The sequence below is a fragment of the Lepidochelys kempii genome, chromosome 7, assembly GCF_965140265.1.
Source record: "Lepidochelys kempii isolate rLepKem1 chromosome 7, rLepKem1.hap2, whole genome shotgun sequence".
Lineage (NCBI taxonomy): Eukaryota > Metazoa > Chordata > Testudines > Cheloniidae > Lepidochelys > Lepidochelys kempii.
Window position 1 is genome coordinate 112,866,056 of NC_133262.1, and position 13,295 is coordinate 112,879,350.

Here is a 13,295-nt window from a genome sequence, read left to right on the forward strand (position 1 = left end):
TCCTTAAGCATGAACAATAAAGAGATACTGAAATGTTTTCTGGTAACAGAGAGAAGAAATTACTTCAGTTATTACCCAGTTCCCATGTTGTGAAGGAATGGATTTATACAGTGCCCACTTCAGCATCTTTGACTGTTTACTTTTGTATGAATGGAACTGCACATCACTAAAGTTCAGTTGTTTAGATGTGGAGTTCATGTCTTCGTTTTCCTTTTGTTCATAATTATAGAGTAAGCAATCTTTCTGTTCACTGGCAGGATAGATTTTTTTTATGACCACCATTTGTCAGCTTCATCTTTATCCTAAACGAGAGCACAAACTTCAGAAAGCAGCAATCAAAAACAGTAAAGAGAAAGAACATAAGAAAGGCCATACTGGGTCAGAACAAAGGTCCATCTAACCCAGTATCCTGTCTTTCAACAGTGGCCAATGCCAGGTGCTCCAGAGGGAATGAACAGAACAGGTAAACCATAATCAAGTGATCCATCCCCTGTCACCCATTCCCAGCTTCTGGCAAACAGATGCTAGGGACACCATCCCTGCCCATCCTGGCTAATAACCATTGATGGACCTAATCTCCATGAATTTATCTAGAAAGAAAGTAAGAGAGACAAACAAATTATCAGGTGATGAAGGGAAGAATGTTGTTAACTAGCTTTGTAGGATGTTGCAGCCAGTACATACCAACCAATGTACTATCATTGGAGGGGTTAAGGAATGGTAAAAGTAATTGAATTTTACCCACTGAGATCCCAAATTAGGCAAACATCCCTATTCTTGAAAGCACTTAAACTTAACATTTTAAGCCAGTATACCTTAGCACATACTTAAGTGCTTTCCTGAATCAGGGCTTGAATTTTTGAGTAAATCAGAATTATAATTAGGGATGGATTGGGTGGCTTAAAAAATAGAATAAGACCAAAAACAGAAAACATGAGCATATTTTCTGAGACAGCTGCTAAACAGAAACCACTTCAGAGAGCTCTACATTTTTATTTTAAAAATAAAACACATCCCTCTTTAATAGCCCTGACTGTGAGCCTCTAAAAATTAGTAATAAAGACTCCAGTCTTTGCTTTTATGGCACTAATTTACATTTTCCTGAGTTGCACACAATACTATATTAGTACAGGATCACCAGCCTTCTCATTTCAGTGGGCATAACCTAAAGATAGGCAGTTAGAAGATTAATATAGCTGATTTCGCTGACTGGGAAAAGGTTTGAAAAAACTCCTTTTCCATTGCCTGTGGTGGGTAGGAAGTTTTTTGGAAAGGTGCTATCAAACTCTACAGAATTAAGGTATTTTTTCCTTAAACAGAAAGTTTCTTGCCTTTCTGATTATGACAAAAACCTTTCAAAGCTATACCAAATTTAAACCTACTTCCTCTGGTGCTTATAGTTTTGCCAAGATATAGCAGAGTGGAAACCAGCTTACTACAGTCTTGTCAGTTTGCACATCCCTGTGGGCAGCTATGAAGCTAACAAGGATCAGGTCAATTTCACACTGCCACAGATTAACAAAATGGCAGCATAAGGTTCTAGATTTGGAAAAGAGAGAGAGAGAGAGGTTTCTTCTTCCTTCCTCAGTGGTAGTAAGGAGGCTTCATACATCTTCCAGTCAGAAGCGATAAAAGCCCAAAAGCAAGGTCCAGGAACTGAATGCATCCGATGAAGTGAGCTGTAGCTCACGAAAGTTTATGCTCAAATAAATTTGTTAGTCTCTAAGATGCCACAAGTACTCCTTTTCTTTTTGTGAATACAGACTAACACAGCTGCTACTCTGCATCCTAATATGATACTTAGTTCCCAACTGTTTCCCAGAATCTGGGGGGTGGCTGCTCACCTGGATGCTGCCCCTTTACAGTGGAGTCTCTCATCTTAGTTTAATTGTCTGGCTATTAGGCATATGGTCAATTTTTCAAGACTTGTGTATTAAGGGATGAGTAGATTGATGGAGAGTGAGTGGCAAGCGAGAGATTGACAGGATAAATTAGAAAAGTGAAGTAGGGTACAGAGCAGGGTCAGAGAGACTGCGGAGAAAAGTGGAAAGGAGAAAATAAATATAGTGGATGAATTAAAACATACAGTGTAGGCTTATAAAGAGAAAGCATAAGGCTCTGTGGACTTGAATCTGGGTCTGCAGAGCCTGTGATGGCTGAGTTCCCATAATGCCATGGGGGGCCATGCAGACCTACAGCCAGGGTGCACTGTGGATAGTAGATACCACAGGAAGTACTGCCCAAGGCACAGAGATTGACAGGACTCTCAGGCCCTGTGATTGGCAAAGTAAATTATTTTACCCTGGATGGTGTCCCAGGAAGTTGTCTGGGCAACTACACAGATATTTGGCCTGCTGAACTCCACACTTCACCTTGTCTCCTGATTTCTAGTCTCCAATCCCAGCCTGACTCTGACCCTGACTCTTGCTTACTGAACTCAGGTCTAGTGATTCCTCCAACCCCTTGTCACCGGCTACTGTCCTTGATGTGTGGACCCCCACACCCGCCTATGCTACAGTCCCTTACAGAAAGAGATAATGGGGGATAAGGAGTGACTGCAACTCACACTTTAAGCTGCAGGAGGGCAGTGCCTCACAAGCATTAATCAGCCTGTCTGGGAAACTTTGTTCTCAGAATAGTAGATGTCAGTCAACATTTTAAGACCTGTCCGTCACCCTCAAATATTTAATCCAGACCTACTCAATCATCAGAAAAAATCATGTGCTAAGTAAATTATTCATCAATTTTCACGGTTATTTATCAACTTAATTTGATTAATAATATAACGTCCAAACAGAGGGTCAAATACTGCAAACCATTATTCAAATAACATATTCAACAAATAACTGCCATATTCACATCAAAAGGGCAACTACATAAATCACTTTTGTTTATCAAAACTTGAGACAAAAATAAATGACTTTCCTCAAAGTTCCAAAAATGCAACAATTCAGAACTTCCCCATCCTCTGCCTCCTGACCAACAGCAACCCACAGCAAGCAAAGTATCCTCCTTGTTTACATCTTACTTTCTACTAACACCAGAGGTGAAAGTAAGCTGGTATGGTCCATTATGGCCTACCAGCAAGAGCCAGTACGCCGTGCCGGATCAGACCGACTTCCCCAGCAGTGATATAAAGGGCTCCTGCCACTGCGGGGAGCCCCAGGCCCTTTAAATCACCTCCGGAGCTCTGGAAGCAGGGCTTGGACGGCGCTTTATAGGGCCTGGGACTCCCCTCAATGGCAGGAACCCCAGGCCCTTTACATCCCCGCCAGGGCTCCTGCAGCCGGGCTCCAGCAGGGATTTACAATGCCTAGAGCTCTGCAGTGGCCGGAGCCCCAGGCCCTTTAAAGTGCCACCAGAGCTCCGGCAGTGGGGCTCGGGTGGCGCTCTAAAGGGCCCGGGACTCCTTGCAGCAGCAGGGGAGCCCCGGACCCTTTAAATTGCCACCGGAGCTCAGGTGGGGGCTCCCCGCAGTGGCCGGAACACCTTTAAATCCCCGCCTGAGCCCTGCTGCCGGAGCCCTGGGGCTCTGCCAGCCTGACTCCAGCAGGAATTTAAAATGCCCAGAGTTCTGTGGCGGCTGGAGCCCCGGGCCCTTTAATTCACCCCTGAGCCCCGGGGCTCCCAGCCACCTCTGCAGCTGGTAGCTCCGGGATGATTTAAAGGCCCCAGGGCTCCTAAAATAGCCAGAGCCCTGGGGCCTTTAAATTGCCTCTTCCGGTTGAGGCCACACCCCCACTCAGGAATCCGGCGTTGTCATAAATATAAAGGGAAGGGTAAACCCCTTTAAAATCCCTCCTGGCCAGAGGAAAAATCCTCTCACCTGTAAAGGGTTAAGAAGCTAAAGGTAACCTCGCTAGCACCTGACTAAAATGACCAATGAGGAGACAAGATACTTTCAAAAGCTGGGAGGAGGGAGAGAAACAAAGGGTCTGTGTCGGTCAGTATGCTGCTTTTGCCAGGGATAGAACAGGAATGGAGTCTTAGAACTTTTAGTAAGTAATCTAGCTAGGTATGTGTCAGATTATGATTTCTTTAAATGGCTGAGAAAAGAACTGTGCTGAATAGAATGACTATTTCTGTCTGTGTGTCTTTTTTGTAACTTAAGGTTTTGCCTAGAGGGATTCTCTATGTTTTGAATCTAATTACCCTGTAAGGTATCTACCATCCTGATTTTACAAGGGTGATTTCTTTACTTCTATTTCTATTAAAAGTCTTCTTGTAAGAAGACAGAATGCTTTTTCATTGTTCTCAGATCCAAGGGTTTGGGTCTGTGGTCACCTATGCAAATTGGTGAGGATTTTTACCAAACCTTTCCCAGGAAGTGGGGTGCAAGGGTTGGGAGGATTTTGGGGGGAAAGACGTGCCCAAACTACGTTTCCCAGTAAACCCAGTTACAGTTTGGTGGTGGCAGTGGATATTCCAAGGACAAAGGATAAAATTAATTTGTACCTTGGAGAAGTTTTAACCTAAGCTGGTAAAAGTAAGCTTAGGAGGTTTTCATGCAGGTCCCCACATCTGTACCCTAGAGTTCAGAGTGGGGGAGGAACCTTGACAGGCGTACTGGTAAGTCCTTTAAGTTACTTTCACCCCTGACTAACACCCTATTTACAAGGAGTCAACAATGTTCTGGATGCTTTTAAGATAGGAATTTATGCACTTAAATATTGCCTATGTCTCTACTCCGAAAATCCTATCATCAGTGGAAGGGGAGAAGGCATGTCTGGTGCTACAGTGAGGAATTTCCTTCAAATAAGGTTCCTTCAAACTGTCTGGAGAAGAATTTCCTATTTTTATTTATTCTAATTTAAACATCAAAAACATAGGACACATAAAGCTCACACTCTAGGCATCTTGAAAGATACCTGAAAGCAGAAAAGACATAGCAAGAACAAATAGTAGCATATCAGTGACCAATCCCACTCAACACAAAACAGTTACCCAATAAAAACACAACATAACATACCTCCCTCATTTCCCAGCAGAAAGTCAAGGTGTTCCCCCCATAAAAAACTCCCCCCCCCCGCTCCTTCGCCCTGCAAGTTCAAGAAATTTGGGCTATTTTGGTCCAAGGTGGGAAGGGGGGACCCTAAAAAAAACAAGAGATTCCCTGCCAGCTTTGAAACCAGGGAGCCTTCAGATCCAATGCCTCTACTGCCTGTAATTTTAGCAGGATTGCACAGAAAGAGAGACTCAGGTGGACGAGTCCCAAATCATTCTGGGCTTTATTGCTCCAAACGAAAATCTTAAATTTAACACAACAAACAAGTAGTCACGTGAAGTTGCACAACTGTAGACTGAAGTCACCAAACATCCTTGTAATCACATGGTTTGAACTCCTGGACCCACTGAAGTCAATGGCAAAACTCCCATTGACTCCAACGGATACAAGTTTATCTCCAACATCATAAGAGTTTGCTGGCCATCATTCTTCACCACCTCTGTTTTACTGTTTGCTGGACACTTGCCCACATGCTCAGAGTCTAACTGATTGCCATATTTGGAGATGGGAAGGAATTTTCCCCCTGGTCAGATTGGCAGAGACCCTGGGGTTTTTTTGCCTTCCTCTGCAACATGGGACATGGTCATTTAAACTAGTGTAAATAGTGAATTCTCTGTAACTTGAAGTCTTTAAACCATGATTTGAGGACTTCAGTAACTCAGCCAGAAGTTAGGGGTCTATTTCAGGAGTGAGTGAGTGAGGTTCTGTGGCCTGCAATGTGCAGGAGGTCAGACTATATGATCACAATGGTCCCTTCTGACTGTAAAGTCTATGAGTCTATGAGAAAGAGTTTTCTCTTACTAGTTCCCAAGTGCATCTCCTCTCTGAGTTTCTCTTTCATACTATGGCACCCTAATAGGGTTGCCTCCTGTCCAGGTTTTCCGAGGATTGTCCCTTTTTTAGGTAGTTGTCCAGGGAAATCTGTAAAGGTGCTCAGTATGCTCTGCCAACTGTTAAGTTTTATGGGCTCAGAATCATCCCAGATGTCTCAGTTTTAGGTACCTCAGAGGTGGCAACCCTACACCCTGATAGTTCTGGAGGTTTGGCAGTTTTCCCAAAACCTTGCCCTGTCCCAAGTCCAGCATGAAATCTCTGATAAGGCTGGAAACTACCCACCCTACCCACATTTCTCTAGTTTGTGATTCTTTCAAGACGAGAGGGACAAAAACAAATTCTGGGCAGTATGAGCCAATTCTCTGATATTCCTTCAGAGAGTCCTTTCTAAGAATAATTTAGATACCCAGGAGAAATGGCAGATCTTCAGCTGGTGAAAACTATCATTGCTGCATTGAAGTCAAATGGGACTATCACAATTTACACCAGCTGAAAATGTATCACCTTTACTCAGTTTCCCTGAATCACTGCTCCTGAGACTCTGAAAGTAAAGGGTTTTGTGTCAGCCCAGATTTTCAGGCTTGATTATTAATTTGCTTTGATACTGAGGCTTTAAATCAAACTCCTCTGATTATTTAAACAGTTGTTTCTAACTGAAATATTTACTTTGGCTTTCAGTGCTTGGTATTCCTTTTAAAATTGCTGAAAAATTATTTTCTCCTAACATAAAAATAATAGATGGAGATGGATGACTCAAGCTGTAAATCAATCCTTCTGCAGAGATAATCTAATAAACCACTCAAGCTTCACTGTTGAGGTTTAGGACCCATCATCAAGGTCCTTGGATTGATTTATGGCTTTGTAATCAAGCTCCCCCAAAACCCATTATCTAATAAACTGTGGAATACACCACTTACCTTTCAATACTTTCACAAAATATATATAAAACTCAAAGCTTGAGCTATTTAACAAAAGAAGCCTAAATGACATTCAAAGGTTATGTAGCTAAATTTATATTTTACACTTTCCAAAGATGACTCACCAGCACAATAAGATGAAAGGCAAAAGGACTCTCTCTAATATTAAGACATTACTTCCTGAATCTGGTTAGGTTATACCTCTTCTCCCCCACCCTTTTTTTTTTGCGCTGTATTGCCAGTTATTCTTCTCTGCAAGCACTTAGCATCTGAGGTGTTACAAACGGAGAACACATTTTTTTGCATTTTTTTCTATATAATCAGTTTTTTTGTTTGCAAAGACAAAGATTCAGATGCTTTCCTTAATGCCACTAATTTTAGTGCATCTTCCTTCAGTATTTTATTTGATTTACTCTCTACTGTTATGTACACAACCACACATGATAAAATTAAAAGCACATTAAAGGTACATTTAGAACAAAGGAAAGGAAATATTTATGTTTACACAGTATGCAGTCAACCCATGGAATTCACTGCCACAAGCAGCCTATAGTCTAGCATTTTGGCTGGATTTTGAAACAGGATTGAAAATGTTTATCACTTCTAAACAGCTATCACCTTCAAAGGTAATCAAATACCTTTAAGGGTAATCAAAGCTCATGTTTCAGAGATCACCTATAGGGCAGAAATTTTCATCCCCTGTAACAGTGTACAGATTTTAGGGGCATCATGGATTTTCCCCCTCCCCTTTCCTTTGAAGCATGAAGTACTGGCTACTACTGAAATATATGGATCAATAGTTCAATGCCAGTATAGCAAATCCTGTTCTGGAATCAAAAGTACAGAAGCAAATAGCCAGATTGGCTATTTCTCCAGGAGTCCTCAGTGTCTTGCTGGAAACCTGATTCCCCCTCATTATACCATGCTCTATACACACTCAGAGCCTCAAATTGTAGCCACTCTCTTTTCAGCCAAGGACACATGAACGAGGGCTACATGTAACTACTACTACGTAACAAGTTGAACAGCGTGATGCTCTCTTTCTCCACTAAGGACTCGATGTGCATCTCAAGTGAACTTTGTGCGGTTTATTAGATGCTGCTGAAAATCTAAAGCCATTTTGCAGAAGAAAAAAAAAAGATAAGGGTGTAGAATATTCACGTACATTTCACATCAAATAACCTGGAGAAGCATACAGGGAACATGCATACCCTGACCACTACTCCAGATACATGATTAAATTACAATCCAAATCTCTTTAGGATGCTCAAGCAGGTCTTTAAAAGGATATCTGTAATGCTGTAGCTCCCTCATCAGTGACTGACTGGAGATGGCATATCACAATCATTAGTATTTCATCTAGTCAGTCATTTGTGGGGAAGTTATCTGTTCAAAACCTGCTTATCCAGATTTAGGAGATACAGAAGGCAAAAGGCCATGTGGCTCTTCGAAAGCACTATGAGGCACATATACTGCTGTGTGTAGTACATCAGTCAATGTACCCACAACAAGAACATAATCCCTTTCCCCAGGAGCTGGCAGGTTAAATGCATGACTAAAAAGAATACAAATGAAGAAAGACATACTTTGGTCATTTAAGCAAAGGACTGAGAGCCTATCTCTGGCTCTGCCCCAGACTTGCTGAGTGACCTCGGCCAAGTGACTTCTGTGTCCCAGTTACCCACACTGTAAATGAGGATAAAAATACTTACCCGCACAAAAAGAGTATCATTTCTTAATATTGTAAAGCACTTCGAGATTGTTGAATGCTACATGCTATAAATGCAAACAAAAAAGAGTGACATGCCCATATAAGCAGTTACAGAAGGGTGTGCAAACAGTATAGCTGGAGTGCTTCCCAGAGCTGGGGAATTGTCAAAAGCAATTAAGTGTTGTTCAAATAACTAAATGAACTGGTAGCCTTCATAGCTACAAATAATTATCAGAAATTTCAGACAAAGACCAGGAAAAAAATATTTCTCATTTTTTTGGATTTGTCATAATACAAAATCCTTTCTTAGCACTGTGCATAATTATAATCTCTAATGCAGAAGCTTTTCTATTCTCTCAACAATTATGGAAGCAGTTTAGAATTAGTGATAGCTGGCAACAAAAGTGAAAGATAGCATGAAAGGTCGTTCTAGTTCTCTTCAAGCATAAATATCAATATTACAGCTAAATATTTCTCATTCAAACAACATACAATTGACCAAAAGAAGGGGAAAAAATGGAAGATGAAAATAGCAGTAGGTGGGAGCATATTACATCCATCAGCGGCCATACCAGGAAAAGAAAAGCAATCTTCTCTGCATCAGGAGCTTTCTAATAAACACATAATATCACGAGTGCCTACCTGGCCTAGCTTTTCATTATTGTTTTATGAAAACAACTTTTTCTTCCCCTTTCTCAATGCACAAGACCAATAAATATCAGAAGTCAACAGTGATAGAAATATTACTGGTGGTTACATCTATCAGCAACACAGTTTTATTTTTCTAACCATATTTATAATAATATGAAAATAGATTTTTTGAAAATAAAAGCAGGAAATTCTATTTTGTGCAACTTGAATGTTGAGTAATGCCAGTCAACCAAGATGAAAAGTTGCCACTTTAGTATCATACTATACCAAGTAATTACAGTCACATTTCCTCCCTGTTTTACCTTAGCTGAGAAAAGAAGATAAGTTACTGGTTTAAAACGTGGTAATTTCCATGCTCAGGTTATCTGGATTTTTTTTCTGTAGCTTAATATTGAATTTATTAGAAAAAATGCCAATCTGAAATAAAACAAATATTATACCAATTACTACAGTAATGGCTTATCAAAATAAACTACAGTAAAAGCTGTGTTATCCGGCACTTTATCAACCAGAAAGCTCTATTAACCACAGGTTTCACAGTAGCAGCTATGTTAGTCTGTATTCGCAAAAAGAAAAGGAGTACTTGTGGCACCTTAAAGACTAACAACTTTATTTGAGCATAAGCTTTCGTGAGCTACAGCTCACTTCATCGGATGCATTCAGTGGAAAATACAGTGAGGAGATGTATATACACACAGAACATGAAACAATGGGTGTTACCGTACACACTGTAATGAGAGTGATCACTTAAGGTAAGCTATTACTAGCGGGGGGGAGGGGGGAACTTTTGTAGTGATAATCAAGGTGGGCCATTTCCAGCAGTTGACAAGAACATCTGAGGGAGAGTGGGAGGTGAGGGGGGGAGAATAAACATGGGGAAATAGTTTTACTTTGTGTAATGACCCATCCACTCCCAGTCTCTATTCAAGCCTAAGTTACTAGTATCCAGTTTGCAAATTAATTCCAATTCAGCAGTCTCTCCTTGGAGTCTGTTTTTGAAGTTTTTTTGTTGAAGAATTGCCACTTTTAGGTCTGTAATCGAGTGACCAAAGAGATTGAAGTGTTCTCCAACTGGTTTTTGAATGTTATAATTCTTGACATCTGATTTGTGTCCATTTATTCTTTTATGTAGCGACTGTCCAGTTTGACCAATGTACATGGCAGAGAGGTATTGCTGGCACATGATGGCATATATCACATTGGTAGATGTGCAGGTGAACGAGCCTCTGATAGTGTGGCTGATGTGATTAGGCCCTATGATGGTATCCCCTGAATAGATATGTGGACACAGCTGGCAACGGGCTTTGTTGCAAGGATAGGTTCCTCGGTTAGTGGTTTTGTTGTGTGGTGTGTGGTTGTTGGTGAGTATTTGCTTCAGGTTGGGGGGCTGTCTGTAGGCAAGGACTGGCCTGTCTCCCAAGATCTGTGAGAATGATGGGTCGTCCTTCAGGATAGGTTGTAGATCCTTGATGATGCGTTGAAGAGGTTTTAGTTGGGGGCTGAAGGTGATGGCTAGTGGCGATCTGTTATTTTCTTTGTTGGGCCTGTCCTGTAGTAGGTGACTTCTGGGTACTCTTCTGGCTCTGTCAATCTGTTTCTTCACTTCAGCAGGTGGGTATTGTAGTACTGATATCTCCTAATACAAATCTTCAATCTAGTAACTGGGACTAGTATACTGCCCAGGAGGTTATGCAATTGCACATTCTGCACTCTACTTTTATGCAAAAGAGGCCGAAGACAAGTAAACAAGCTGATACCAGAGATTTATTCAGAAAAGCAGCTTCCAGGGTGTGTCATAGTGTCATTACAAATTCAGCCCAATTTCCTACAACTTCTACAACTACAATGATAATTGATGTTGATAATGATGAGCCTGAGGCACTGCAAGATCCTGAAGCGCCTTCTGAATCATCAAAGATTAAATTATGTTCAGTATAGTTTTAGTAGTAAGTGTATTTTTAGTGATCTGGGTGTATGCCATACACTGCCCACAGTGATACATAGAACCATAAAAAGAAAAGGAGTACTTGTGGCACCTTAGAGACTAACCAATTTATTTGAGCATAAGCTTTCGTGAGCTACAGCTCACTTCATCGGATGCATACTGTGGAAACTGCAGAAGACATTATATACACAGAGACCATGAAACAATACCTCCTCCCACCCCACTCTCCTGCTGGTAATACCTTATCTAAAGTGATCACTCTCCTTACAATGTGTATGATAATCAAGGTGGGCCATTTCCAGCATAAATCCAAGTTTAACCAGAACGTCTGGGGTGGGGGGTGTAGGAAAAAACAAGGGGAAATAGGCTATCTTGCATAATGACTTAGCCACTCCCAGTCTCTATTTAAGCCTAAATTAATAGTATCCAATTTGCAAATGAATTCCAATTCAGCAGTTTCCCTGCTGGAGTCTGGATTTGAAGTTTTTTTGTTGTAAGATAGCGACCTTCGTGTCTGTCATTGCATGACCAGAGAGATTGAAGTGTTCTCCGACTGGTTTATGAATGTTATAATTCTTGACATCTGATTTGTGTCCATTTATTCTTTTACGTAGAGACTGTCCAGTTTGACCAATGTACATGGCAGAGGGGCATTGCTGGCACATGATGGCATATATCACATTGGTGGATGTGCAGGTGAATGAGCCTCTGATAGTGTGGCTGATGTTATTAGGCCCTGTGATGGTGTCCCCTGAATAGATATGTGGGCCCAGCTGGCAACGGGCTTTGTTGCAAGGATAGGTTCCTGGGTTAGTGGTTCTGTTGTGTGGTATGTGGTTGTTGGTGAGTATTTGCTTCAGGTTGGGGGGCTGTCTGTAGGCAAGGACTGGCCTGTCTCCCAAGATTTGTGAGAGTGTTGGGTCATCCTTCAGGATAGGTTGTAGATCCTTAATAATGCGTTGGAGGGGTTTTAGTTGGGGGCTGAAGGTGACGGCTAGTGGCGTTCTGTTATTTTCTTTGTTAGGCCTGTCCTGTAGTAGGTGACTTCTGGGAACTCTTCTGGCTCTATCACTCTGTTTTTTCACTTCCGCAGGTGGGTATTGTAGTTGTAAGAATGCTTGATAGAGATCTTGTAGGTGTTTGTCTCTGTCTAAGGGGTTGGAGCAAATGCGGTTGTATCGCAGAGCTTGGCTGTAGACGATGGATCGTGTGGTGTGGTCAGGGTGAAAGCTGGAGGCATGTAGCTAGGAATAGCGGTCAGTAGGTTTCCGGTATAGGGTGGTGTTTATGTGACCATTGTTTATTAGCACTGTAGTGTCCAGGAAGTGGATCTCTTGTGTGGACTGGACCAGGCTGAGGTTGATGGTGAGATGGAAATTGTTGAAATCATGGTGGAATTCCTCAAGGGCTTCTTTTCCATGGGTCCAGATGATGAAGATGTCATCAATATAGCGCAAGTAGAGTAGGGGGCGTTAGGGGATGAGAGCTGAGGAAGCGTTGTTCTAAATCAGCCATAAAAATGTTGGCATACTGTGGGGCCATGCGGGTACCCATAGCAGTGCCACTGATCTGAAGGTATACATTGTCCCCAAATGTAAAATAGTTATGGGTAAGGACAAAGTCACAAAGTTCAGCCACCAGGTTAGCCGTGACATTATCGGGGATAGTGTTCTTGACGGCTTGTAGTCCATCTTTGTGTGGAATGTTGGTGTGGAGGGCTTCTACATCCATAGTGGCCAGGATGGTGTTATCAGGAAGATCACCGATGGATTGTAGTTTCCTCAGGAAGTCAGTGGTGTCTCGAAGGTAGCTGGGAGTGCTGGTAACGTAGGGCCTGAGGAAGGAGTCTACATAGCCAGACAATCCTGCTGTCAGGGTGCCAATGCCTGAGATGATGGAGCACACAGGATTTCCAGGTTTATGGATCTTAGGTAGTAGATAGAATATCCCAGGTCGGTGTTCCAGGGGTGTGTCTGTGCGGATTTGATCTTGTGCTTTTTCAGGAAGTTTCTTGAGCAAATGCTGTAGTTGCTTTTGGTAACTCTCAGTGGGATCATAGGGTAATGGCTTGTAGAAAGTGGTGTTGGAGAGCTGCCGAGCAGCCTCTTGTTCATATTCCGACCTATTCATGATGACAACAGCACCTCCTTTGTCAGCCTTTTTAATTATGATGTCAGAGTTGTTTCTGAGGCTGTGGATGGCATTGTGTTCTGCACGGCTGAGGTTATGCGG

The 13,295-nt window shown here is 42.0% G+C and overlaps 1 protein-coding gene across 9 annotated transcripts in view; it reads right to left on the reverse strand.

The window, feature by feature from the left end:
• ATRNL1 (attractin like 1) overlaps positions 1-13,295 on the reverse strand; it is a 1,081,427-nt gene that overhangs the window by 612,517 nt on the left and 455,615 nt on the right. The window contains exon 22 of one of the 9 annotated variants that reach the window (XM_073354271.1): positions 93-302. The exons of the other annotated variants lie outside the window; for them this stretch is intronic. Within the exon in view, the coding sequence (XP_073210372.1) occupies positions 248-302 (55 nt within the window). The 3' untranslated portion in view covers positions 93-247. Of the gene's footprint in view, positions 1-92; positions 303-13,295 lie in introns of those variants that run through there. 9 annotated transcript variants of the gene reach the window in all.